Raw genomic sequence first — 26,513 nt, 5'->3', positions numbered from 1 at the left:
GGTTTGTATGAAGAGAGAATACATAGACCTTACGTCAGGGAGAAATTTGATGAAGGAGATGCGGCATGGGATCCAGGACTGGGGAAAGTAGCCAGCAGCACTGAAGGAAGAGGTCCAGGCTTCTGTACCCACCAGGTGGTTCAACGATGCCACTGGATTAATAGTATTAAGTGGTAGGGAAAGTATACAATAGCAAGAAGGTGGTCGCTGTGGCAGAGCTCATAACTAGAGAGAGCAGCTGGGAGGGTAAGGGTCCCTGCTAGCTGCTGGCAGTCCAAGACTACCTCCAGTTCCTCCCAGGGTAAAACTAAAAGGAAACAAAATAGTAGAGAAGCCAGGCCACAGGGATGCAGGCAAATGGATCAGAAGCTTACATGTGACTCCGATCTTCGAGCACCTGAGGCTCTCCTCCCCTGCAGACAGGCATCAGACACTATTTCTAGCCTCTCTGCTTCCTAAACAGAAGGGGGCTCCCAGTAAATAGCCTGCCTAGCTTCTCAGTGGTTCTGCCCACCCAGCCTAAAAGGAAGGACTGTGACAGGGATGACGACCAAACTGGAACTTCTCATTTATCGATGGGTACCCTTGAAATGTATTGTGTTCACTGGTTTGTTTGTGGGTTTGATATTTAGATCTAACAACATAGCCATGCCAGGGAAGCAGCGTATCTCCAACCTTTCTGCAGTTTCTTGATCACATGAGTCCCAAGTTGATTCCCTGTGCTGTCCTCAGGCCAAGCTGGGGGAGACAGGGAGAACGAAGGACACAGCTTCTGTAGGTGATGATCTGTTCTGCCTCCTTCTTTTCGAAGCAGATGGCAGCCACGGGGAGCTTTCCCAGCCCACCCTTACGATCCAGACTCATCCCTACCGCACCTGTGACCCCGTGGAGATGAGTTACCCCCGGGACCAGTTCCAGCCTGCCATCCGGGTGGCTGACTTGCTACAGCACATCACGCAGATGAAGAGAGGCCAGGGCTACGGGTTCAAGGAGGAATATGAGGTAAGAGACCAGTCTGTGGGGAAACTTTCCAATTGTTTATTTGGGCACTAAAGCCTTGCTAGGAAAAGTATGGCTCCCTGGCCAGCAGCATCAGTATCACCTGGGAGCGTATGGGAAATGCAGGATCTCAGGCCCACTCCACCCTACTGGATCAGAACCTGCATTTTAACCAGAAACTAGGTGATTTGTATCCACATTAAATCTGAGAAGCATCATGCTAAATAATTCTAAGACATCCTTTTTCACTGTTGTTTTTCTCCCCTTCCCCTTTCATTATCCAGTTAGCTCCAAAGGTTCTACACTTTGGAGTCTCACCTCCATTCAATATGACAGAAAATGGCTCAGGCTCCCATCCCACATGCTGTAGCAAAGCCAGCAAATGTCCCCTGCTTGCTGTTGGTCACCTCTTGTCTCCTACTCAAGCTTCTGTGATATTCTTGTCCCTGCTCCCACTCCCCGAAGGCAATGCTTTATCTCCAGTGACCAGTTTTCTGTTTCTGCACCTTCTCTTCACTTCTGCATTGGGCATCCCTTTCCCACCTCCCCAAAGTATCTCTAACACAAAGGATTTGCAGGTAGGGCTTGTTATCAAGGTTTAGGGAATAACAGAGAAGGATTGCAGCAAAGTACAGGAAGTGCCTCAATGCAAAACTGTTCTTCTTATAAATTCTTTAACCATCTACATTGCTGGTAAGCCCTTCTGAGGTTCTGGTCTCCTGACAGGTCTCTATCCAATTTCTCCCTATCGTTTTCTCTAGTGTCCTCAAAACTTCCTCCACCCTTCCCCCAGCATACAGACAAAGGGTCCCACATTCCTCTTTCATTTTGCAGAACAATTTAGCTTCCTTTATCTCACTCTCTTTGTTTCAAATCCTGCCCATTAGACCTCACCTTTTACAAGCAAAAAGCAAAATAAAATAGAAAGAAAATGCATTAAGACATTTTTCTGAACCAAAAAGCAGCTCATGCTCCAAGAATAATTCTGCAGCTCTCCTAGTTGCAGGTACAATCCGGCTACAGCCAGCCTTGAAAACAAGAATTCCTTTCTTCACTTTTCCTTTCCTCTCTTTCCCTTCCCTCCTTCCTTCCTAAAATGTCTTTTGAGTATCTTCTGTGTACCACGCTCTGAATTGTATGCATTTGTGGATTTCTGTTGTTTGTTCTTTTCTCTTTACATGGAGCGTGTGCCCCAGATATGCTCGATTCACTGTCACTGTGTGCAGTAGAAAACTCGTTGGCTCAGAGTCCACACATTTGGAATTCTTAATATTGCAGACTAAGTTTATCCCTCAGTCTATATTCTGAGAAAGAGCTAACAAAGCAATATTTCTGAAGTCGTATGAGGTCATGAAATTGTGCTAAACTGGGGGTCCAGACAGCTGGATTCCAATGTAGTAAGCTGTTTGATTTTAGAATTTTGCTCTCTGAGTTTTAAAATTCTTTAGTAGTTGAATGAAGAATTTGGATAAGGTGATTTCTCAGGACCTGTCTGGTCCTAAAATGTTATGAGAGTGTAAAACATGATGACAAGGGGCATGTTTGACATATTTATGAGAAAAAAAAGTTTATATCAATGAATGTGAGTAATTACCAGCTTGGGAGAACAAGCACTTAATTTCAAACATGGTCTGAGTAAAATAGCATTTTTCATATACCCATCTACAAATCTTGAAAGAATGTTTGAATTAGAGTTGAAGAAGATGATCTCGTCCCCTCCCATCCCTGGGTCCCATTTCCTAGGGGACTGGAAGGCCCCAGTCTCTGGGGAGCAGGGTGCATGTGAGCGTGCTTTCTGTGTGTGTATGTAAACCTGTTTGTTGAGCACATGTCAGGAAGGTTATGTTATTTGGACTGATACATTCCACATTAGTCATAACAATTTAATTAAAAGTTTCAAATATCATTAAGGGAGATGTGTGGCTTACCAAAAAAAAAAAATAATAATAACGACAAGCAGCCAAATGCTGAGAAACACATATGTAAGAACTTGCAATCTGACATTTGAAGACAGAATTACAAGTGTGTTTGACAACTATCATGCATTTCCTTCCAGACTAATATTTCTTTTAAAGCATACATTCTTGTGTGATGAGTTGCTTTTTAAAAATTCTTCTTTGTATGCTTTTGCATTTTCCAAACTTTCTAGCATGGAAATGAACAGCTTTTATAATGAGAAAACAAACAATACATGTCATTTCATCATTTGAACTACAACCAGAAATCTAACTAGGCTAGCCGTGGCCTCAATTAGTTCAAATTATATTAATCAGCAAGCTGTAAAGCTTAGCTTCTAGTTAGCATTGTTTTGTGATTAGCTGAGGGTTAATTGGAGAATTTTGCCTGATAAAAGTCATTTCACAATGTGCTAGCCCACAGTGTCCGCCCAGAATACAGCTGGATATTACTTTGATCATCAAGTCTCCTGTGATATCTAGAATCTTCATCCTGAGCATAAGAGTCACAGATCTGCTGGGAGAATCAGTGTCCTATTGTACATATAAGACTCCTGAGCCTCCAGGCCTACTCGCATACCAACCTGCTACATGAGTGTTTGTTGCCTGTCACTTCCCTGTTCTGTTCCCTTTTTTCATACAAATGAGTGGGTTTGACAAGTTGACATCTAAGGGACAGCTCAGCCATAGCAAGCTGTGTCAGAAGACAAAATTCAATTCAGTTGAACAATCACTTAAAATTTTCTCAGTAAATATTTGTTATTTACTGGTCGGGCATGGTGGCTCATGTCTGTAATCCCAGCACTTTGGGAGGTCGGGAGTTTGAGACCAGCCTGACCAACATGGAGAAATCTTGTCTCTACTAAAACAAAAACAAAAACAAAAATAAAATTAGCAAAGCATGGTGGTGCATGCCTGTAATCCCAGCTACTCGGGAGGCTGAGGCCGGAGGATCACTTGAACCCGAGAGGCAGAGGTTGTGGTGAGCAGAGATCGCTCCATTGCCCTCCAGCCTGGGCAACAAGAGCAAAAGTCGGTCTCAAAAATATATGTATACATATTTACTATTTACTATTACCAAGGGTGATTCTAGGTATTTGGGATACAACAGTGAAGAAAACAAAGAATTTTACCCTCCTGAAGCCTGTATTCTAGCAAGGGAAATAGGAAATAAACATAAGCTTAAAAAATAAGCAAATTATATAATGTAGTATGCAAGACAGTAAAAAATACCATTTGCTGTGTTACAAACCACACCAAATCTTAACAACATAAAATAACCAATATCTTGCACTTACTGATTCTGTGGGTCAGGAATTTGTGCAGTGTACAACAGGGATAACCTGTCTCTTCCACACAGTGTCCAGAGCCTTGGCTAGGAAGTCTTCAAGGCTGGGGGCTGAAATCATCTGAATATGTCTTCACTCTTGTCTAGTGACTGATGCAGGCTTTCATTTGAGATTGTTCACTGGAAGACCTACACATGGCCTCTTCAAGTGGCCTCGGCTTCTTCACAGCATGGTACCTTTGGGATAGTTGGACTATTTCCATGGTGGCTCAGCGCTCCAAAGGTGAGCTCCCCAGATAACAAGGTGAAAAGTGCATCAACCTTTGTGACCTAAACTCGGGTGTAACACTGTATTATTTCTCAGCGTACTATTGGTTGTAAGCAAGTAAAAACACCCCACATTCTAGGAGAGGAGAATTTGACTATCCCTTGATGAGAAGGGGTAGCTGCCAGATTCTGGAGGAGCCTACAGAGCAAGAAATATTGAAAAATAAAATCTTTGGATAATATAGTCTGTCAAAAGTACCATGGAAAAAGCAAGAGTAGAGCAGGGAAGGGAGATTTGTTCCAGGGATCTGAAGTAAAGGAGGTTTCAATAGTAAATAGGATAAAAGGGTAGTCCTTCATTAGAAGATGAAATTTGAGTATAGACATGGTGGAAGATACCTGGAGGAAGAGAGTTCCAGATCTAGAGAGGAATATGCCTGGCACATAACAAGCAGCTGCAAAGAGGCCAGGGTGGCAGAGGTAGAGTGAGCAAGGGTGGAAGTAATAGGAGATTCGACTGGAGAAATAAAGAGGGACGTGACCGTGCCATGCATTACAAGCTGTTATAAGGACTTCAGCTTTTACACTGACTAAAACGGAAAGCCACTGCAGAGTTTTGAAAAGACAAGTGCTCATGATCTGGCCTTACTTCATTCTAGCTGCTGTGTTGAGAGTGCAGCTTAGGAAGGCAAGGGTGAAAGCAAGGAGACCAGTTGAGAGGCCAGTGCAGTAACCCAGGTGAGAGGCAAGGATGACTCGGGGCGTGGCAGAGGAGGCGGTGGGAAGTGGTTGGATTCTGAATATTTGTGACAGATGGAGCCAACAGCATTTCCTAACACATAGTATATGTCACAGAAGGAATTAAGGGTGATGCCCAGGCTGTTGCCTGTACCACTGGTAGGGTGGAGCTGCCTCTAATGGAAATGGGGATGCTCAAGTAAGGCAGAGCTGGAGCAGTCAGTAGTTTCATGTTAAATTGAGTTGGCAGTGACCATGGCAAGACATCTTAGTGTCTCCATGTGGTACGGAGGTAGTTGGATCTCTGAAGTTGGAATTTGGGAAAGAAGCCTGGGTTGTAGAGAAACCTTTGGGAGTCGTTGGCCTGTAGCTGATGAAAGCCACAAGACTGGGTGAGGTCACCAAGCAAGTGAGTATAGACAGAGACAAGGACCTAGGACCAGGCCTTTCAGAATTTCAACTTTAAGATGCGGGAACATTTTCCATGGGACAGTCACTGTACTAGGCTCTGGGAACTGAGAAGGTGAAATAGAACCCTTGCCTTCTAGGGAACTTAGAGCCTGTTCTTAGACACAAGTGGATCATTTCAGTATCTTGGCAAAATGCCACAATAGAGGTATACCCAGAGCCATGAGAACTCTTGGGCATGGAATGCCTTAACCCAGCCTAAAGATAAATACCCAGTGGCTTTCTGGAAAACATAAAGCCTAAATCAAAGATTGAAGTAGGAAGAACCAAATTCAAGAAGGGAGGGGTGTTCCAGGCAGAGCAGCTAGCACAAGCTATGGCATGGGAATGTGCATAGTAGGTTGAGTGAGGGGAGCCAGAAATGGTTTGGGAGGAAGCATGGAGCAAGATGGGGCTGAAATTGTCAACAGGGGCCAGGATGAGGCAAAAGGCGAGTATTTGTAACGCTAATGAGTTTGGATTTTAATCAAGGAACCACTGGAGCCATCAAAGAGAGCAGGACATTTTTTAAGTCGATTTGCATTTTAGATTTTGTAGAGATCAGAGCAGGGACAACAGAGGCAGGTAGGCGGCTGGGACAGTAATTCAAGGAAAAGATGGGGCTACTCAAACCAGGAGACTGGGCCCAGAGCCCAGACAAGCCTACGCACTTTCTCTGCATGTACAGCCATAAAATCAGCTTGTTCTCATTGGCATGAAAACTTGAGTCTCTCAATATATATTTTAAGTTTAATCATTTGAAATAGTGTATGAACAGTCTTGACTTGAGAGTCAAAATGCCTGGAGTCAAGTCCTATAACATTCATTAAGTATTCAGGTGACCTTAGGCGGGCCACTGTCCTTCTCTGGGCCTCCATTTCCACATTTATGCAGTGAGAGCAAAGGGGTTTGTCAGAGTGATCCAAAGAACCCTTCTGTCACTGATATTCTGGGAGTCTAAATAAGAACCAATCAGCCAAGCCAGCTGGGCCTCCCTCCCACTGATGGTCGCATGGGACCTCACTCTCTGGAGCCACCACTCATGTGGTTAGATCTCAAGTTCTGAGAAACAAAATTGGCCAAGGGCCTTGGGCTCCTAGGAGCTCAAGGAGGCCCCAAGCAAATTAACTTCACCTGCCAGACAGATCTGCACCTCAGTCAGAGGCTTTCAATTTGGGTTACACATTAGAATTACCTGGGAAAGTTTTTAAAAACAATGCTCAGGCCACATTTCAGATGAGTTACATCAGAATCGCTGAGGGTGGAATGTATACTTCAGTGTTTTCTAAGCCCTCCAGTTGATGACAATATTTAAAGCTGAGAACCACTAAGTAAACCCATGGAATCCCCAGCATGTTCCCTGCTTGTGCCCACAGACCCATCCCCTGGCATACTCTGCCTGCCAACCCTCAGGTCTACCCTCACTGATGAAAGGGCATGTGATTCTGAGCCATATGCCCTTCCTATTAAAGCCAAGAGCATGTGATTCTGAACCACAGTGTCCTTCCTCCCCGGTCTGCTTCCCCCACAGCTCCAGTTCTCCCATCTTCCCCTGTTACACAGCAGAACCCTAAGGATCACAGCAAAATATAAGAGATGTGGGCTGGAGAGCTGAGTTGTCTGTGTGCTGTGTAACCCCTGCCATGGTAGTCAGAAGAGTAGCAGGTTTAGGGAAGATGAGGGTGAATTGGAAGAGGTGACTTTGTGGTGGAGAGAAGGAAGAAAGCACGTTCATCCCAGTTCCACCCAGACAGCCTGACATAGTAATTAATGGAACAAGCCCAGTAGGGCAACCAGAAGGTATCTGGTTGTTGCAACTCCATTCAGACCATTTAAAGCAACAAGGAACAGCTGTGAGGAATATGATGCAGCCTAATGAAGAGCAAACATTTGTTCATTTTCCAGCTCGGGACGGACACGCCATATGTATGGCTTTTGTGGGGAAGGCTTGTGTTGCCATCTTGCTCTTAGTCGTCTGTAGGTGATGGGGTAATGGCAGGCAGTCAGCTTCTGAATGGGGCATAACCAGAGAGATGCAAGTTTCAGGTCACCCCAGGTGCTTCCTTCTCTGCTCGGAGCCACCTGACCAGTGTCGGAGTATGTCTTTGCTTCTCCTGCAAGGCTTGCTTTCCTCAGTTGGTAACAGAGTGACAGAATTTTCCACCGCAGGCAACCCCAGAAAGGTTCTGGTTCAGCTCCTCAATTTACAGATGTGCATGGTTCTAGGGAGGGACCTGAGGAATTACTGGCCCATGCCCAAATGTGCATGGGAAATCCATGATTGTTCTTCAACTCTGGGAACTCATAATGACCAAACTAGGAAGACCTGGTTCCACCTGCTCATTTCAGTCCATTCCACCCCACCTCCAATTGAATAAAGAAGACAAGAGGCCATTAGAGGGAGTTGTCAAAACCCATCAGCGACCCATGTGGTTTCAAACTTGGGAGTTTTCCAAAAGGAAAGAGCTCATGTGGAAGACTGTTAACTCAGTCTTTTCCTTTTAGCCTATTTTATTGTTCTACTTACAATATTGTTTGTAACAGAGCACATGGTGGGTTTTTTGTTTTAACACAGAATCTCACCCAACCAAGTGAACAATTTTCAGGTAGTCCTGTAGAAAAATTCTTTGGCTAAGAGTCAAAACCTGGTTTTCAATCTGCTCCTGAGACTCTGGTTGGTCTTGGGCAAGACTCTTCCCTCTCTGGGTGTCATTTTCATCTGTGAAATGTTCGGCTACATGCTTTGCATGAAATTCTGAAGGCTGATAGTACATGTTTCTATTTTCTAAACATTCATCTGGCCAGAAACACTGATCGAGTATTTATTGTGCACCTGACACTGTCTGGGCACTGGAGATAGAAAGCTATATGAAGAAAAGAAAGACGCAACTTTAAAGAAAACTCATGGTCTTGCTGCACCATGTAATGATGTAACAGAGATCTAGTTGAGATGCTTTGGAGATACATTTGCTTTTTGTCACTTCTTGTTGCCAAAATCTATCAGAAGTTTCACGAAAGATAAGACTCCGAGTTAGAGAAAAGTAGAAGAAGATGGGTAGAGAAGAAGGAGGTGTGCAAGAGGGAGCTATATGTGCAAGTCTTGGAAGCAAAAAACGATTGAAATTCTGCAGCCAGCTTTTGAGGAGAAACAAAGATGCCTGCCTATGAAAGGAAAAATAAAATGAACGTAGTTGGGGAGATTTAATAGGAATCTTACACCCCTTGCACAATTTTCTTGAAAAGAGTTACCAAGGTTATGATCATGGCCCCTGGCACTCTGCCTCTTCACCATAGCTGGCTACAAGTTTAGAGGAGAGTTACTGGCCTGGAGTCAGCCACCTGGAAGCTCAGGCATGACCATGGAGATGTGTGTAGGCAGCTGGAAGTCTGTAGCCTGAAGTGAATTATGGGGATCCCCAAGATTGTGGGTTCCCAGCTGGGAAGAATAGAGGTACCCTCATGTGAGATTCCCCATTAAGCTATAGACTTCTTGAAGTCAGATAATTTGTCATCTAAAAGGCCTCATGTAGCTTTTAATTGGGCCTTTTAAAGAGTGCTTTGTGTGTCTACGTGCAGACATACACTCAACTTCTCCGCCTTGATCAAAGCTCCCGTCACAGACAAATACCTCCATCTTGCTGCAATCTGATTTTCTACTTAGCTTTACCAGCAGAACTCATAAATTACTGTCTATTTAGTGACATGGTACGCAATAATATTTGCTCTCCTGATGCCACTCTGAGTAGATGTCATTAGTCATCCTCTCCTGCTTTCTCTGTCCACATTTATAATCCCTAAGGCATGTGCTTTTCAGCACAGAAGGTGGCATTTGTTGAAAGCCTGGCCTCTGTCAGGGCCACCACTAACTCCTGCAGCACCTTAGAGTGAAATAGCAAAAGGTACCTCAAGATATTTGACTGTCACCTTCCAAAAAGTGTTCATAATAAATGTGAAAAGGTGAAATTTCTGCCCTATGCATGGTGCTCCCATAGGTGCAATGCTCTTGGATTGTACGCAGCCTACACAGCTCTCTGTGATTCCCTTGCCACCCACAAGCTGGCCATCGACACCAGTAAGTGTGTTCAGTGAACCCATGGACCACAGTAGAGACCAGACCTTAGGCTCCTAACAGATTATGAAACTTTCCCATTCCCTGCGTGCTATTTTACCTATACCTAGAGGGACAGACTTGTCCCAGTTTGCCAAAAATGGTCCCTGTTTTAAAACTGAAAGTCCTACATCCTGGGACCCCCTTTGGTCTGAGACAAATCAGAATGGATGTTTCAGAGAGCTCCCATTTCTGTGCTTGTAAGAAAAACAAAAAACACTCATGTTTCTACTGTTGTGGAAGACAGTGTGGCAATTCCTCAAGGATCTAGAACCAGAAATACCGTTTGACCCTGCAATCTCGTTACTGGGTATATACCGAAAGGATTATAAATCATTCTACTCTAAAGACACATGGACACGTTGTTTATTGCAGCACTATTTACAATAGCAAAGACTTGGAACCAACCCAAATGCCCATCAGTAATAGATGGGATAAAGAAAATGTGGTATATACACCATGGAATACTATGCAGCCATAAAACATAATAAGTTCATGTCTTTTGCAGCGACATGGATGAAGCTGGGAGCCATCATTCTCAGCAAACTAACACAGGAACAGAAAAGCAAACACTGCATGTTCTCACTCATAAGTGGGAGTTGAACATATGTATACCAATGATGTGGAGCCTAAAACCTAGATGACGGGTTGATAGGTGCAGCAAACCACCATGGCACATGTATGCCTATGTCACAAACCTGCACATTCTGCACAGGTATCCCAGAATTTAAGGTTAAAAAAAAATGGATGTTTTTGACTGAAAATGGCAAGAGAATGACTCCTACAAGTGGTCAGAAGGCTCAGTATTATGTCTGTGGGACAGAGGACATGAAAGATGGAAGACTCTGGCACCTGCTGTGTACCAGGCATTGTGCCAGGTGCTATGGGTATTGACTCTGATAATCACTGATCACAAAGTTCTGTGGGGCATGTTATTTTTCACTTTAAAAAATGTGCAGACTCTAAGATTTTGAGAGTTTTATGAGCTTCAACTAATGCATAGAGTCAGGACCAACACGACCAGGACACATGAGAATTTTAACCAAAAAGTTATCTTGTGCTACCCCTGTGTAGTTAAATCCTTCCTCACCCATAACCTGAAGGATGCATTGCTGACTGTTTTCAGAAACATTTATTGACACTTGAAGTGGTGAACTTATTTGCAGTCTAAATACTCAGTCACTCTAGTCTGTCTGCCTTTTGCAAAGCCTTGCCTTTTCCCTGACTCATATACACAGTTAGTGTGCAAGGAGTATTTCTTGACAAGACAAATGAAGGAAGGACCCAGGTAAAATGGTGCTTCCTTGCTGAAGACTCTCCAGAGTCTTCCATGTACCAAGAGAGTTCAGTGCTGGCCAGCAGTATGGGGAAATCCTGGCAGGCTGGACTGAACATGGAGGAGGCAGGCCCTCAGCTGTGCCCTGGAGCATCAGCCAGGAACTTCCTCATCACCGATCCCTGCACCTGGTTTTGCTGTACCCTAGGGCATCACATGCCCAATTATCTCCAGGGACACAGCCAAGCCAAGGGGAGTGAAGGAGGGCATTGCAAATGATAGAATCTGCTGAGGATAGGAGGTGAACGGGGAAATGAAATAGGCTGGCATGCCCTCAGCCTTGAATTGGGAGTGAACTGCTCTAGGAAGCTTTGTGTTTTGACATCTTACTATTTTAGGCATAACTCAAAAAGGCTTAGGTGCAAAGAAGAGTGTCTAAAGAAGGATGGCAAGCTTCTGTTGGCTTGCCTCAGGAGAGCCAGGTAGAAGAAAAAATCAGCCACACAGGCATCTGGGATCATTCTCAGTTCTAGCAGATAATTAAAGTACCAAGTGGGACATTGAGGTAGATTTCATAGTCCGGTGGGCTGAGGCAGCACAGCAGAACCTAAGAAGACCTAAGAACCTGGCTCAGCTCTGTGGATGGGAGGGTGGGTTGCAGTCGCAGGGAGAGTTGGTCTCGGACAGGTACCAGATGACAATCTTATTCTAAAATCTATAAAGCCTATCATCAAGTATAAAGCAGGGTTCCAAGGATAAGCACTGTCCACCATTTATCATGATGCTGGTACTGGCTCAGCCTCCCCCTATTAAAAAACTTCCAGAACATTCCCATTGAATTATAATAAAACTCACGTTCTTGTCCTTGGTCCACAAGATGTTGATTGAACACCCTGCCCCAACCCTGAGCCAAATCCACATTACTTGTCATCCTCCTCCTCTTATTCTCTCTGCTCTGGAGAGCCTCCCTTCAAGTTCTAGAACACAAAAAGCTCATTCCATCCCAGGCCCTCCATACCTGCTGTTCCCTCTGCATGGAACATTCTTTCCCCAGCTCTCGCCAAAGCCGGCACCTGCTTATTTTCGTTCTTAGCTGAACTGTGTCAGCCAGAGATCAGCAGGGACACACCTCCTGGAGTTGAACAGGTTGGGTTTATCCCTTTTTGCAATCAGGTGAATGCATACCTGGAAGGGCACATTCCTATGGGATATTTCAGGAAGAGTTATGTTAGAAAGGACTCAGAATGTGGGCTGTGTTTGCTGATTTGAGAGAGGGCCTCAGGAGATGAGACTTTGTTTTAGGTTAGACACTATTGGGAGGTGGTATGATTTGATATCTTAGTACATCTCACCTATGAGAAGAGAAGACCAGATACAGGCTAGAGTTGTAATTGGCAAAAAAAAAAAAAAAAAACAGTGTCACTCATATTAACCAGAATAGGGGGGTGTTCGGCCATTTTTTTTGTCTTGGACAATGTTCCTATTTTTGTCTGTGTCCAGACACAACTTGCTTTTGTCTTGTTCCACCACAGCCTCAGAGCAGCCTTGCCTGTGGTTGGTCTTCTGTGAAATTGTCCATGTAGGAGAGCACCAGGGCCCACCTGTGAGTGCCAGATCAGCTCCCAGAATTCAGGGGCTGCTTTTCTCCCTCTCAAATCTCCCCTTTTCAGAGTTCTGTCCATACCATCCTGTCTAGTCCCTTGCCCCGGTCCCTGTCTATCCCAGCACCTGGCATCCAGATGGTTGCTGGGGAGGGAAGGAAGTGAGCAAGGGAGGGAGTGGGGATAGACTCACTCAGTGTATATTCTTGGGCAAGTCATTTCCTGTCTCGAGACCTCACTTTGCTGATCTATGAAATGAGTCAATAATTTTCTCAAAAGATCTTTCCAAATCTGACTTTTGAGGACTCTATAAATATCACAGCGCAGCTCTCCAGGGACAAGGACATCCCCAAATACATCTTTTGAACTAAAAAAATAGGACTGCCTTGGAAAAGCAACACTGTTGAAGAGTAGGAAACATTTCCACACTCAGAGAGGATTGTAAAAATAGGGCTCAGCACTCTCAGGAGAAAAGAACGAGAAAAGGAAAGCAAAGATTGATAATGGATGAATATAATGAGATGGCAATTTTGGTTTCAAAAGAATGTGATTAGCAGCTAATGACTGCCACCATTCCCTGGTCAATCTACTGTAACTAGCCATTAATGGAAAAATAATGCCCTCGGCTTGCTCACTTTGAAGATGGAAATGAGTCTCCCTTTCATACTTTTCCCCCCTCATATTTTTTTTTTCTCCAGGAGATTATCCCTTATTAGATTGTAGCTCCCTAAAAAGGGAAATGGATGTGTGATCAAAGTCTGCCAGTTATGGGGTCATTACCACTCCCTCCCAGCGGCTCTATTAGGCATCCCTCCTCTGCTTTTATCAACATCGTCACAGCCCCCAGGCCCACTCGGTCTCCTTCAGTCTCCACTAAGGGAGACAGAGGCTCCCAGGACCGTGATGGGGTTTCCCACGAAATGCCACTCACTTACCACAACTGTTTTGTTTGGTTTAGGATTGTCAAGGGATAGGTGCATGCTGGGGTGTCTCCTGGAAGGCATTGTGTTTGTTGATGGTGAGAGGACCCCAAACTGTCATTCAAGGATTCCGGGAGTGAACAGCAGGGACTTTCATCAAATCTCTGCAGGATGTCACAGGACAGAGAAAGTACACACATTTACTCTGTGGGGCCCCATGAGATGGCATAGGCAAAGTACAGGGAGGTTGAGTAAAGAAAAAACTCTGGCGAATCTGTCCAAAAGGGAGGCCAAAAGTTGGAGAAGTGGTGAGCTATCTGTCACAGAGGATATCCAAGTGATAGATGCTACGGATCTGCTTATTAGCTGCTTGGAAGGCCACTGTGGATGGGAACACAGCTGGGCCATTTTCAAGGTCACTGACACCTCTAGGATCCCAGGATATTTGCTCCTGAATGCACAGAAGCCACCTCATTCACTAATTATTTCACTCATGCATTCATCCTAAAGAGGTCTTTCAAGCATATCTGAAGTACGGAGCCAGCATTGGGTTCTAGAGATACAGTCATGACTAAGGTCCTACACTTTCCCTGGAGGAGCCCATGGCCAAATTGAGAAACAGAATTAAATTATTAGATGCAAAGAAGTCCGTCTAATAATAGAAGTGGTGGGCTCTAAGTGGGGATGCAGTGGGGTGAAGGAGAGTGAACAGAGAAGACTCCACAAAGAAGATGCTTACATTGGGTTTTGAATGATATGTAGGAGTTTGCCAGACGAACTCAGGTGAAAGGGAATTTCAGGCAAAGGGAACAGCATGTGAAAAGTCTTATAGATTTTAAACACCTTATAACCAACAATATAGATATAAGGTCCAGAAGTGAGGCTGTAGAGGCATTTGGGGTGAAGTCATTAAGGACCTAAAGAATTTGAAATGTGTCCCGAAGGCAATGGCAAGAGGAGTAACTGGGTCCTCTTCCCATTTTAGAATGATCTCTCTGATTACAGTGGGGAATGGATTGGAGAGGACAAAACCAAAACAAAAGGAACCAGTGAGGACAGTTGTGGGAAAGTGTTTTAAAGTCACTATTTGCAAAAATTATGGCTGCATAGTAGCATCATGTGGGGAGCTTTAAACACTACCAATGCCTATGTCCCACCCCAGATAGTCTGACTTAATTGGTCTTGAGGAGGACCTTGGTTTTGGGAGTCGTAAAGCCTCCCCAGGCGATTCTACTGTGCAGTCACAAAGAGACCTTAAGATAACTATATCACAAACCCTAGCACATAGCAAGTACTCAACACAATTTTTTTTTTTTTTCAAAAAATTAGTATGAAAACAGTCATGCTATCCTGCTTTTGGCTTCACCGCACTTTCCGGGGGACATATTTGGATGAACAATTGGCTTTTGTCACAGAGGGTTTCAGGTACAAAATCCACCCTCAAAAGATCATCTTCGACATCCAGAAATCCAGTGCTACCACTGAGACCAGCAACCTCCCTTCACATACAGAGAATAGATCTGCCGAACTGCCTGGAAGAGCTGGAGCTACCTGGCTGGGATAGAGGATGAAGCTAGGGCCAGAATCTGAGTTCTAAGAGTTACCTGTGGTAGCTGGAAGCATCTTCCATCTAGAGATGGCCTAAACTGGCAGCAAGATGGATGCAGGGTTTGGTAAAATGAGGAGCATGAAGAGAAACAGGAAAAGGAGATGAATGAGAAAGAACCAGGGGAGAAAAGTGAGGGGTAAGTCCCACATTTGTAAAATGAGCACTTACCCATCCTTATAACATGTTTGCCATATCCAGATTTAGGTCAGAGATTGGTGCCCAAAGCCTAGTGCCTGTTTTGCTTCTCTTCCAGGGTGTTTATCTGAGGGCGTTGGACACACAAAGAGCAAAATTATGACCCATTCATAGCTATTAAGGTACTTTATTATCCCTTATAATCTAAACCCTGAGAAAGGCTACGTTGTAGAACATGGCTCAGCCTGAGAACCCCAGACAAGGAACTCCTTCCTGTGCCCTGTAATGAATCTGAAATGGCTAGGCAGCAGAATAAGCACTGATTCTACCTACTCGATCATTGAATGGATGAGGATCATAGGCATGCTTCTAGTATAAAGGTCAGCAAGCTACAGCCACAGGCTAAATCCAGCCCAACACTTATTTTTGTAAATAAAGATGTATTGGAACACAGCCATGCCCATTTGTTTGCTTTTTATCTGTGACTGTTTTCACTCTACAACAGTAGAGTATGAGTTGTTGCAGCAGAGACTACACAACCCGCAAAGCCCAAACTGCTTTCTAGCTGACCCGTTAAAGAAAAAGCATTCCAACTCCCACTCTAGGAAAAGACTCACCTAGGTTGATTTAACACTTGAGAGACCAGATGCAAGAAAGGTAGAACTGTGCATGAGCACTGACCTGCTCAGAACCTGCCAATAAAACAGGGCTTATTGAGGGGTTGACTTTCTGATCAACCTGGTTACATGTTCCTTCTTGCTCACGATGGACCTCGTAAGGAATAGATGGGTAAAGGCAAGGCTGGTGTATTAAGATGGATGGCGGGTTCTCCTCCTGCCCTGCTGACAGAGAGCTGTGTAGAATGAAGGTGTTGCAAATTCAGTCTCGGAGGTAATGCAAGGGCATAAGCAGGATGTTCAGCCTATTCTACTGAAAGCAAGCTACAGAGAGTAATCAAAACGTGGTCTGATCATCATGCTTCTGCAGCTTTTCTGTAGCCATTTCCACACCCTTAACTGCCCATCCTCTCTATGAAATAACTGACTGCACCCTTTCCTCTTGGCTCATAACTCTTGTAAATCATACCTCTTGGCTCATAACTCTTGTAAATCATCCCACATGCTTGTTGACTTGTCTGTCTTATCATTGGTTGCCCTCCTCTTAAAGTGATTGATGATTTCTATCTCCTCCCTACCTCTAAGCTCTGGGTGTCTGTGTCCAACTTCTTATTTGACATCAGCTTGGATATCTAGTAGACATCTCAAACATGGCTGCCATTATTTGTATTTTGAACATGTTTTTTTAAAAAGAGTATGCAGTATTCAGTGCTAGGCACTCTTCTAAGCACTTTATGTACCCAGAACACAACACTTAATTCTTGCCTCTCCAATCCTGTTTCTCTCCCAGGCTTTTCCATCTCCATACATAACATCCCTCTCCACTCCGTTCTGCAAACCAGCGATCTAAGGGTCAGCCTTCATTCCTCTCTGTCCTTCACAGTCGGTGCCTATGGCAGATGTGTTGGTGCCCTGTAGCATCCTCTCTACACTCACTGTTCCCATGCTTGCCCACCTGATGGCTTCCTCCCGTAAGCACCTGTGACTTTTTGCCTGAGGGCTTCTTTAAGACAGAAGAATATGCACACTCTGTCCGCAGAGCATGGAAGAAGTGCTGGGGTGTTCCCAGGAGTTGTCCTCAACCAATACTCGATGAGAATTGATAAATAACTACCCCAAATTTGCACTCCCCCATGGTGGGACAACTCGGAGGCATGAGATGTGCCCATTGAATTATGCCCCGATTGTGCACGGTGGTAACCTGCTCATTGATGTGCCCTGTATTGACTTCATTCCCTGGATTGTGCCACTGCCCCATTCTCCCACCCAAACTTCTTGGGATTGCCTCCCAAACAAACTACTTGTGCCTGACTTCTTATTTCTGAGTCTGCTTCTGAGGCAACCCAAGTCAACAATATTCAACTGAGCATCCTGCTCACATCACTTCTCACACGTCCACCGCCACCATCCTGGTCTAAGAGTCCATGGTACCATCGTGTGTTGCCTGGAATACTACAACTTTCTAGCAGAACTCCTTGCATCCTCCATGGCCCTCCTAGAGCCTGTGTTCCATACATCAGCCATAATATACTTGATAATACATGAATCTGAGCAGATGATTCCCCTGCCCAAAACCCTCTAATTTTTTTATCACACTTAGAACAATGCCCAATTCATTAACCAGTAATAGCAATGCTTTATATAATCTGCCTCCCCCATCCGCTGTAGATACTTCCATCACTACTTCTCCCCTCCTCACATCACTCCATTCCTTGAATATGGTCGTTTGCTTTCTGCCTGACCATCTTTGTACCTGCTGTTCCCTCTGCCTGAAAAGCACTTTCTACTTTTCTTGGTGTGACTTCCTTTCTCATATTCAGGAATTACACTATCATGAAGGAATGACAGTATCTATCATTAATGAAGTCCCCCTTATCTGCAGTTTTGCTTTTCCTGGTTTCAGTTACCCAAGGTCAATCCCAGTCAAAAAATATTAAGATATTTAGAGAGAGAGAAAGACCGCATGTATATAACATATTATAGTATATTGTTGTCATCATTTCTATTTTATAATTATTCTTAATCTCTTACTGTGTGTAATTTATAAATTGAACTTTATCATAGGTATGTATGTGTGAAAAGGAAACATAATATACATAGGGTTTGGTACTACCGATGGTTTCAGGAGTCCCCACTGGGGGGTCTTGGAACAAATCCTCCAAGGATAAGGGAGGACTACTGTAACTTAAATGTTACCTTCTTGGAGAAGCCCTCCCAGAGTGTTTTATCTGAAATAATTCTCATTCCTCATCACTATCCCTTTATCCTACTTTATTTTCATCACAGCATTTTCATATCTAAAATTTAACTTTTTTTTTTCATTTGCTACATTTCCTAGTTTGCTGGAAGCTCCAGGGGAATTTGTCTGTTTGTCTTTATCCCTAGTACCTAAAATAGTGCCCAGCCCATGTTAGGGGCTCAGTAAGTATCTGCTGACTGTATGAATGAATAAATCAGCGAAGGGACAAGCAATTTCCTGAACAGGACTAGATTGTAAACTCATGACGCTGTAGACATCAATTACATATGAAACAATAAACAAGAATAGGTCCATGGACAGACCAAAATCCACATTCTCCCCAGGCCCCATCCCAGGACATCTATCCCTTTCCACTACGAGTGCCATTGCAGAGGGTCTCGATTCCGTCTATTGGCTCATCTCCACCTTGATAAAGCTCCTGTCTCAGTCCTCTCTAACCACTCTGTCCTTGCTTTTTAGGCCTTACCAGAGGGGCAGACAGCTTCGTGGGACACCGCCAAGGAGGATGAAAACCGCAATAAGAATCGATATGGGAACATCATATCCTGTAGGTGCCCTTCTGGGAGTTGCTAAGCTTCAGGTGTTGAGAACATAGGGGGAAAGAGGCTATTACTAGTATTTACCTGGAATTTGTTATCAGATAATCTTTGATGGCTCCAGCTTTGTGTCCACATGTCAAGATGGAAGCTTTATTTCAGTCTTATTGTCATCCCTAGACTGGATGACAAAGCATGGCTGATCTCAGCCGGAGGGAGCAGGCAGGGAGCTGGGTCAGGGCAGAGTAGAACCATGAGCCTCTTGGGGAAGAACCTCTGAAGGCTGGGTCTCACTGAGCATTGCCTGCTCAATTCCTCAGGTCGGGGAGGAAGCCCAGCCAAAAGGGCTGCCATACAGAAGACCCCACAGCTGGACAAAGAGATGAGCTCTGTGTTCCCAGAAGCTCCTCTAATTCAAAGGAGGACTTTGGCAGCAACCAGGGGTGAGGAGCATGGGCCCCAGCCTGAGAGGGAGGGGCCAGGAGCACTGGACAAGAGAATGGTGCTCCTGCAAAGAGGAGGAGTCATGTTGGCTGATGCTTGGAAGGAAAGGTTGATGGTCAGAAGAAGCCAGTAACTGGCATATACCTGAGTCTTGCGGTATGCCCAACTCAGGCCCCACAGGAGCCCTGGGCTACTCCTACCACACGAGAGACAGGGTTTAGGGCAACACAGATTCTACCTGACCCCACCATAGGAGGGCAGGGCTTGAAGGTGAAGGCTGCTCTCGGGTCTGCCTCAGTGCAGCTCTGGAGGGACTGAGCCTGCAGGGAGAAAGCACATTCTTATGCAGAGCTAAGGAAGGACATTGCCTTTACTCAGCGATGAGTTTTACCTTTCACATAGGCACCCCCAGTGAGTGACTCACTGATGAAGTCAGTGGTGCAGAGCAGTGAGATACCGCCCTCTGGAGTCAAACTGCCCAGGTTTCTATCCCAACTGTAGGGCCCTGGGAAAGTGACTTGACCTCTGTCAACTTTAGTTTCCTCCCCTTTAAAATGATGACAATAATAGGGTCACTGCAAAAAGGTACATAAAACTCTTGCTACAGTGCCTGGCACCATTACTCTTAGCCACAGGGTTACTTTCTTGAGGTCACTGATTAGCAGCATAAATCTGTCATTCCACTTTATTTTATTAACTAGAATTCACCGAGTACTCGGGACATGTCCTGTGGGAACATGGAATAAAGCAGATTGGTGGGGAGAGGTGAGTGTGATCAGATATCCATTTTGGAAAGATCACTAGGGTAGCAGATATGGAATGTAGGTGCATGGGAAAGGCTGCTAGCAGAGGGATCAGTCAGCAGGTCCCTGCAATAGTCTTACCAAGGGATGATGGGTCCTGAACAAAAACAGTGACAGTAACTTGTGTGTGACAGGTGCATAGTATTCAGTTCTGGGAGATGAGGAAGAGAGAGACTGCCACAGAACTGAATGCCACGCATAGGTAACACACAAGTATTGTCACTGCCAAATATTGGTAGGTACAGCCTTCAAAGTAGCATAAATACAAAGAAGGCAAAGTTATCTCATACAAAACGCTAAGCATGTATTCTGATTAGAACAGGAGTCTACAACGGCCTTTGTCTGACTCAGTGTTACCAACTTGCGCCTTTTGACACCTCACCAATGGTGTGGGGAGCATCCCCTGGTCTCAGCTCACAGAGTGACCCAGTTCATCCAAAAGTTAAAAAAGAAAAAAAAAAGAATCCTGAATGACAAGTTATTTCTAGCACAATTCAGAGTTTTGTTTTGTTTTGTTTTGTTTTAACTGTCTAGACATTGCCTAAGAAAAAACTTGGAGGAAGAAAGAGTAAGATCCAGGCAGATTGTAAAGGAAGAAAAAGGCAGAAGTTTTAGCTTAGCTGTTTCCTGTGCTGATTTAGGAATGGGCTATGAATGGTAGAACTAATCAGAAAACATTTATAATTTGTCTCTTGGAAGATGGCAATTCAGACAGTAAGATTTCTTGCAAGTGAAGTGTTGAGAAGTGATATTCAAACAATCAGCAAACATATATTAAGACTTGTGACATGGGGCCTCCTCTAAGCAGGCCCTGTGATGGGCATTGGCGGGTACAGTTTCTGCTCCTGGGGAGCCCCCACTCTGCCAAAGGGAACTGCTTGCCCTGACTGGTCCCTGGCATTCTTTGCTTCTGCACTGTGTATACTGTGCCCTAAAATATATAGTCACTTACCTATTCTTCGTATCAGACTGTGAGCTCAGACAGGGTCTATAAAATTATATGTGACCTTAGTCAATCACTCTAACTCTTATTCTCTGTAAAACACGTTTTAAAATGTCTTTCTCCTAGGGATGTGGCACAGATAAGAAAAAAATGACAGCCCGGCACAGTGGCTAACGCCTGTAATCTCAGCACTTTGGGAGGCTGAAGCAAGCAGATCCCTTGAGCTTAGGAGTTCAAGACCAGCTTAGGCAACATGACAAAACATCATCTCTACAAAAAGTACAAAGCGTTAGCTGGGCGTAGTGGTGCACGCCTGTAGTCCTAGCTACTCAGAGGGCTGAGGTGGGAGGATCACTTAAGTCCAGGAGGTGGAGCCTGCAGTAAGCCACGATTGCATCACTGCCTTTCAGCCTGAGTGAGAGTGTGAGACTCCGTCTTAGGAAGGAAGGAAGGAAGGGAGAAAAAGAGGAAGGGAAGGAAGGAGGGGAAAAGGGAGAAGGGGGAAGGGGGAGGGAGGGGAAGAGGAAGGAAAGGGAAAGAAAGAGAGAGGAAATAAAAATAAAATGACTAGAGCACAGTAAAGGGACCCTGAATCCTTGGGAGACACGGATACCCACCCAGGCTGGGCTACCTATCCAGCCCAAGCCAAGGGGGCCTGAGGTCAGAAGGCATGCTCTGTGCCTCCCCTGGGCTGCCACACTGCAGCCTGCCCCAAATCATCATCAGCTCTCACTTGACACTGCCCAGCCTCCTTTCTGGTTGCTCCACAGCTAATTTGTCCCCAGCTTTTTGCCTGTCTGATCCCTGATAGAAGCCACAAAAACTCTGAAACATGAATTGGATGATGTTATTTTCCTACTGATTCAAAGGATATCCTTCACTTTCAGTTTTCCCAATAGAAAGGCCTTTGGCTGTCTTTCCAGTCTCATTTCACGCTCTACCTTCTCTATCCAGCCTCCTCCATGAAGCCATGCTGGCTTTCCTTCAGGTCCTTGAGCTCCCCATGCCCTTCCATGTGACAGGACCTTTCCACATTCTGTTCTATTAAAGTGCTCTTCCTTCCTCTCTTTGACCTCCTAAGGTCCATATTTTCTTCAGATCTCAGCTCAGTCATCCCTTGCTTAGGGAATTCTTCTGATCCTTCAAATATGTTCAGAACCCTACTATTCACTCCTAGAGTACAATGTCTGTCTTCTTAGCCTTCATCATTATTGCGGCTTGACAGGCATTTGGAGGAATGTTGATGCCCGTGTCCATCACTAGAACAGATGCTCCGTGGCGGCAGGACCACAACCGCCTTCCACTTTGGTTTCCTCCCACCTGACCTATGGCTGGTGCCCGGTTAATAGGAACTGAATGTGGGAGAGACTCTAAAGGGCATGAGCAGTGGCCTCTTCTCTCTGCTTCCCAACTATTATAGAGAACACCCAGAAAGGAGGATTGGGAAAGCTGGGCCCACTGGCACTTGCAGCAGTGATGTTCCAGTAAGGAAGAAGATACGGAGCCTGAATGGAGAGTGGTGAGATGTGGCACAGGAGACACAGAAGGACGAGAACAGTCTAACCCCTCTGAGGGCTGCTTCTGAGAAGGCAGGATTCCAGGAAGTCAGGAAAAATAATGAAGGCGATGAGAACGCCAGCACTGGGACTGCAGAAGGTGCCATCAGTGTCCCACCTACTTCCCACGGCCTCACTGCCTCACTGTGAGCAGCACCCAGCTGGCAGGGTGGGTGTGCAGAGCCAGGATGAGGGTGAGACATGCAGGGAGATACCCACGCTCAGCTGTTGACCCTGCATGGGCACAAGTCTGGGAGCGATCTCCTCCTTAAAGCCATGCCTGAGGCTCTGAGCTCGTTTCACCCTAGCCCTGCCCTGCCTGCATCTCTTAGACTGAGGACTTTCTCCAAAGCTGGGAAAGGAGGCCCTGCCCAGGCCTAGGCAGGCTGCAAATCCTGAAGGGTTAATACCCGCAGGAGAAGCCCTCCACCACGAAATACCCCAGCTGCTTCACTGTTCCCCTGAAGCATGTGTTCTCCATCTTCCCCCTGAGTTCCCACAGGGATGAAGATGCAGCTACCTGCGGTCCTAATGGGCTTGAAAACTCACCCTTAATAAGCTGCCTTCTCTTCCCTGTCATGCATCCCCCCTTTCCGACTGGTATTCCTGTCTCCTCCTACATAAACTGCTGGGACTAAAATCTCTGTCTTAGATCTACTTCTGAGAAACCCAAATGGAGGCAGAGACAATTCAAGCACCTTGACCATACCACTGTGATGGGTTTAAGTCAACCAGAATCTTTTCTAATTTAAGGGTCAGTAATTCTGCAAGAGATCAGGGCCAGAGCAGGTCTGCATTCAGTGCTGAAAGGGGACAGTGCCTAGGTAACCAGTGGATTCAGAAAGCAGCACAAGACATAAAGAACGAAAAAAAAGAAAATGATTTAAAAAAAAAAAAAAAAAAAAAAAAAAAAAAAAAAAAACCACCCTGGAATCGAAATGCGATATGTAAAAAAGAAACAGCCCCGAGGAATGGAAAGTGTTCCTGCCCTTGTATGCGTCCCTCCCAAAGGCAAAGCCTGCTGCAGCTTGATAAACAGAAATATTCTCGGTGCAAGAAGAAAACTGACTGTGATTAGCATCTTAAGGAACCCAGAGCACTGCCAGGCTGGAGTGGAGGACAAAGGCCCAGGCCAGGGAGAACAGAAAAGATTAAAGGCGACCAGGAGGAGGGAGGGCGCTGCCTGCAAATGAAACAAGAGACCTTGGCGACATATCCCCTTTCTTCCGAGTGATTCTATTTAGAATTTAGTAATGGAGACAGTGGGGTTTCTAGGGAGTGGAAATGGAAAGGAAGTGAAAGGGAAGGAAATGAATGGGTAAAATAAGAACAAAGAGTCCTTTGCTTCCAAGTAACTCTAGGGCAGAGACTTGGCAAAGGGATATTAAAGAATCCCAAAGCCTTCTCCGTGTAAAGTTTTAGAGGTGCGTTCTGGAGTGACAGGGAGGAGCTGAGGCTGAGAAGAGGAAAGGATCGCAGGGGTTGCGAATGTTACGAAATGAGGCCCCCTTCTGGGGTCAGTCAGGGTCCCAACGGGAAACAGATGGGACCCTCCAATAGGGTAGTTAGAGGAGAATTAAGAGGTTCTTTATAAAGGTGTAATTTAGATGCAGAAAGACTACGAGGGGTCCAGGCATGGTGGCTCACAATTGGAATCCTAGCACTTTGAGAGACTGAGGTGGGTGGATCGTGAGGTCAGGAGATGGAGACCATCCTAGCCAACATGGTGAACCCCACCCCCCCTGCCGCCCCCCCATCTCTACTAAAAATACAAAATGTAGCCGGGCATGGTGGTGAGTGCCTGTAATCCCAGCGACTTGGGAGGCTGAGGCAGGAGAATGGCTTGAACCCAGGAGGCGGAGGTTGCAGTGAGCCAAGAATGCGCCACTGCACTCCAGAGCGAGACTCCATCTCAAGAAAGAAAGAAAAAAAAAGACTACAAGGGATAATGAATTACCTTGGGGCTAAATTCCAGCCTCAAACCATGGTGGATTCGGTAGGGAGAGGTTACCAGGACCCTAAGAGAGATGAACTGACCAGAGGTGGGTGTGACCTTTGGTGGCCAGGCAGCCACCTATGGTGACCCCAACAAAGGGTGCTGAAGGAGTAAGTACCTCCATCACACTCTCCTCCCTCCACCCAGTTTTCTGCCTGTGCTTTCCACTGGCTGAGCCCAACCAGAATCCAGAGAACAGGGGATCTGTTAACCTAATCCAGTGGTTCTCAAAGAATAATGCCTAGAGTATCCGCATCAGCGTTATCTGGGAACTCAATAGAGGTTCTGATTCCTGGGCTCCACCCTGGACCTACTGAATCAGAAATTCTGAGGACAGAGTCTAGCAAGCTGTATTTTTAAAAGCCCTCTAGGTGATGCTGATGCCTGTGCAACTTTGAGAACATCCAATCTTGGTCGTAGCAATCAGCCTCCTGGATTAGAGAGCCAGATAAAGAAGTGGAGAGGGGGATCTGAAGGCATGCAAGATACCAGCACATTTTCTGAGACTTCTCTTCCCCTAGGCTAGGAAAAGCCACTGGGCTCAGGTGTATTGGGGTCTTAGACATAAGGTCAGGCAGCCCAGGCTTTCACCCCAGTTCTGTTGTTTACCTTCAGCACAATCATTTCACCTCTCTGACCTTCAGTTTCTCACCTGTCAGATGGCTCTAGGGCAGCTCTCAGGATGAGAGGCCAAATTAAGCTGAACAGGTATTAAATATGAATCCTGTGTGGTCCCTCAAGTCACAGACTTTTTTTTTTTTTTTTTTAGAGATGGAGTTTCGCTCTTGTTACCCAGGCTGGAGTGCAATGGCGCGATCTCGGCTCACCGCAACCTCCACCTCCTGGGTTCAGGCAATTCTCCTGCCTCAGCCTCCTGAGTAGCTGGGATTACAGGCACGCGCCACCATGCCCAGCTAATTTTTTGTATTTTTAGTAGAGACGGGGTTTCACCATGTTGACCGGGATGGTCTTGATCTCTTGACCTCGTGATCCACCCGCCTTGGCCTCCCAAAGTGCTGGGATTACAGGCTTGAGCCACTGCGCCCGGCCCAGACTTTTAAGTCTAAATGAGTTAGTGTAGCCTTTTTGAATTCACAGGCAAGAAGAGATGGCCCAGAGATGGAGTGCACCCTGCCCAAGGTCACACAGCACGTCTGTAGAATAGCCATAACCAGAGCTGTGGTCTCTTGCCTGCCAGGGTGGCACATATTCCTTACCAAAGATCCTTTTTGCATCAAGTCACATCCATGTCCTTGGGAGAGAAGGTGTTGCTAAGGCCCAGCCTCAGAGCAGATGAGCTCTTCAAAGAGGCCCCTCTTTTCCAGAAAGAGGTGGGGCTATGGTGTGCGGAGAGGACCCACTCCTAGAGAGGAACTCAGGTTCAAAACAAAACCCAGAGGCCTTTTCTCGCAGCAGGTTTCTCTGCTGATTCCTGGGGAGGTGGAGCTGGGGTGGGGTGACAGAATGGGTGCTTTGTTCAATGCTCCTGACTCTTAGCCTCCATTCCCCTTCGCTCTCTCTGAGGGTGGCCCTTGCTGGGCCCTACAGACGCCTTGTGGTGCCCTACAGACGCCTTGTGGTGCAGAAAACATTGGTATCCTGCTATATCCCCCAATGCTCACCACTTGCGTGTGCGCTAGTGCTAATTCAAATTGCCAGCACCTTTGCTGCTTTTCCTGAGGACATTTTCTGGCCACTGGAACCTTCTCTGCTTTCTTGCAGGGCAGGCCCAATGAGCCAGAATATTAAATGTACCCAGAACCTGCCCTCGGTCAGTGACTGATGGAGTGGGTATATACATATCCCAGCTCCCTCTCCGCTTAGGTGGACTGACTTGGAGGTGCACATTCTTCTCTGATGGTCTCCCAGAGCTCCTCAGCAGAATTAAGCCCCAGTTGACCACATGGCAACTTGCTGGATGACACATCCCTATCAAATTTCTTCTTTATCTGACTCACTTCCCGCTCCCCTCCTGGTGTTTCCTGGGATTACCTCCCACATTAACTACTTGCATC

The 26,513-nt window shown here is 45.6% G+C and overlaps 1 protein-coding gene across 15 annotated transcripts in view; it reads left to right on the top strand.

Moving 5' to 3' along the window:
• The window catches only part of PTPRT (protein tyrosine phosphatase receptor type T), a 1,134,111-nt gene that overhangs the window by 1,043,444 nt on the left and 64,154 nt on the right, over nt 1-26,513 (top strand). For 6 of the 15 annotated variants that reach the window (XM_039479697.2, XM_039479693.2, XM_039479695.2 and 3 more), the window contains 2 exons: nt 812-1,002; nt 18,680-18,767. In XM_039479697.2, coding sequence (XP_039335631.1) covers nt 812-1,002; nt 18,680-18,767 — 279 coding nt within the window. Of the gene's footprint in view, nt 1-811; nt 1,003-18,679; nt 18,768-19,076; nt 19,200-26,513 lie in introns of all 15 variants that reach the window. The other 9 variants (XM_074406549.1, XM_074406548.1, XM_074406550.1 and 6 more) reach the window with 3 other exon arrangements.

The sequence above is a fragment of the Saimiri boliviensis genome, chromosome 9, assembly GCF_048565385.1.
Source record: "Saimiri boliviensis isolate mSaiBol1 chromosome 9, mSaiBol1.pri, whole genome shotgun sequence".
Taxonomy (NCBI): domain Eukaryota; kingdom Metazoa; phylum Chordata; class Mammalia; order Primates; family Cebidae; genus Saimiri; species Saimiri boliviensis.
Note: the sequence above shows the minus strand (reverse complement) of the source record. Positions and strands in the feature narration are given on the sequence as shown.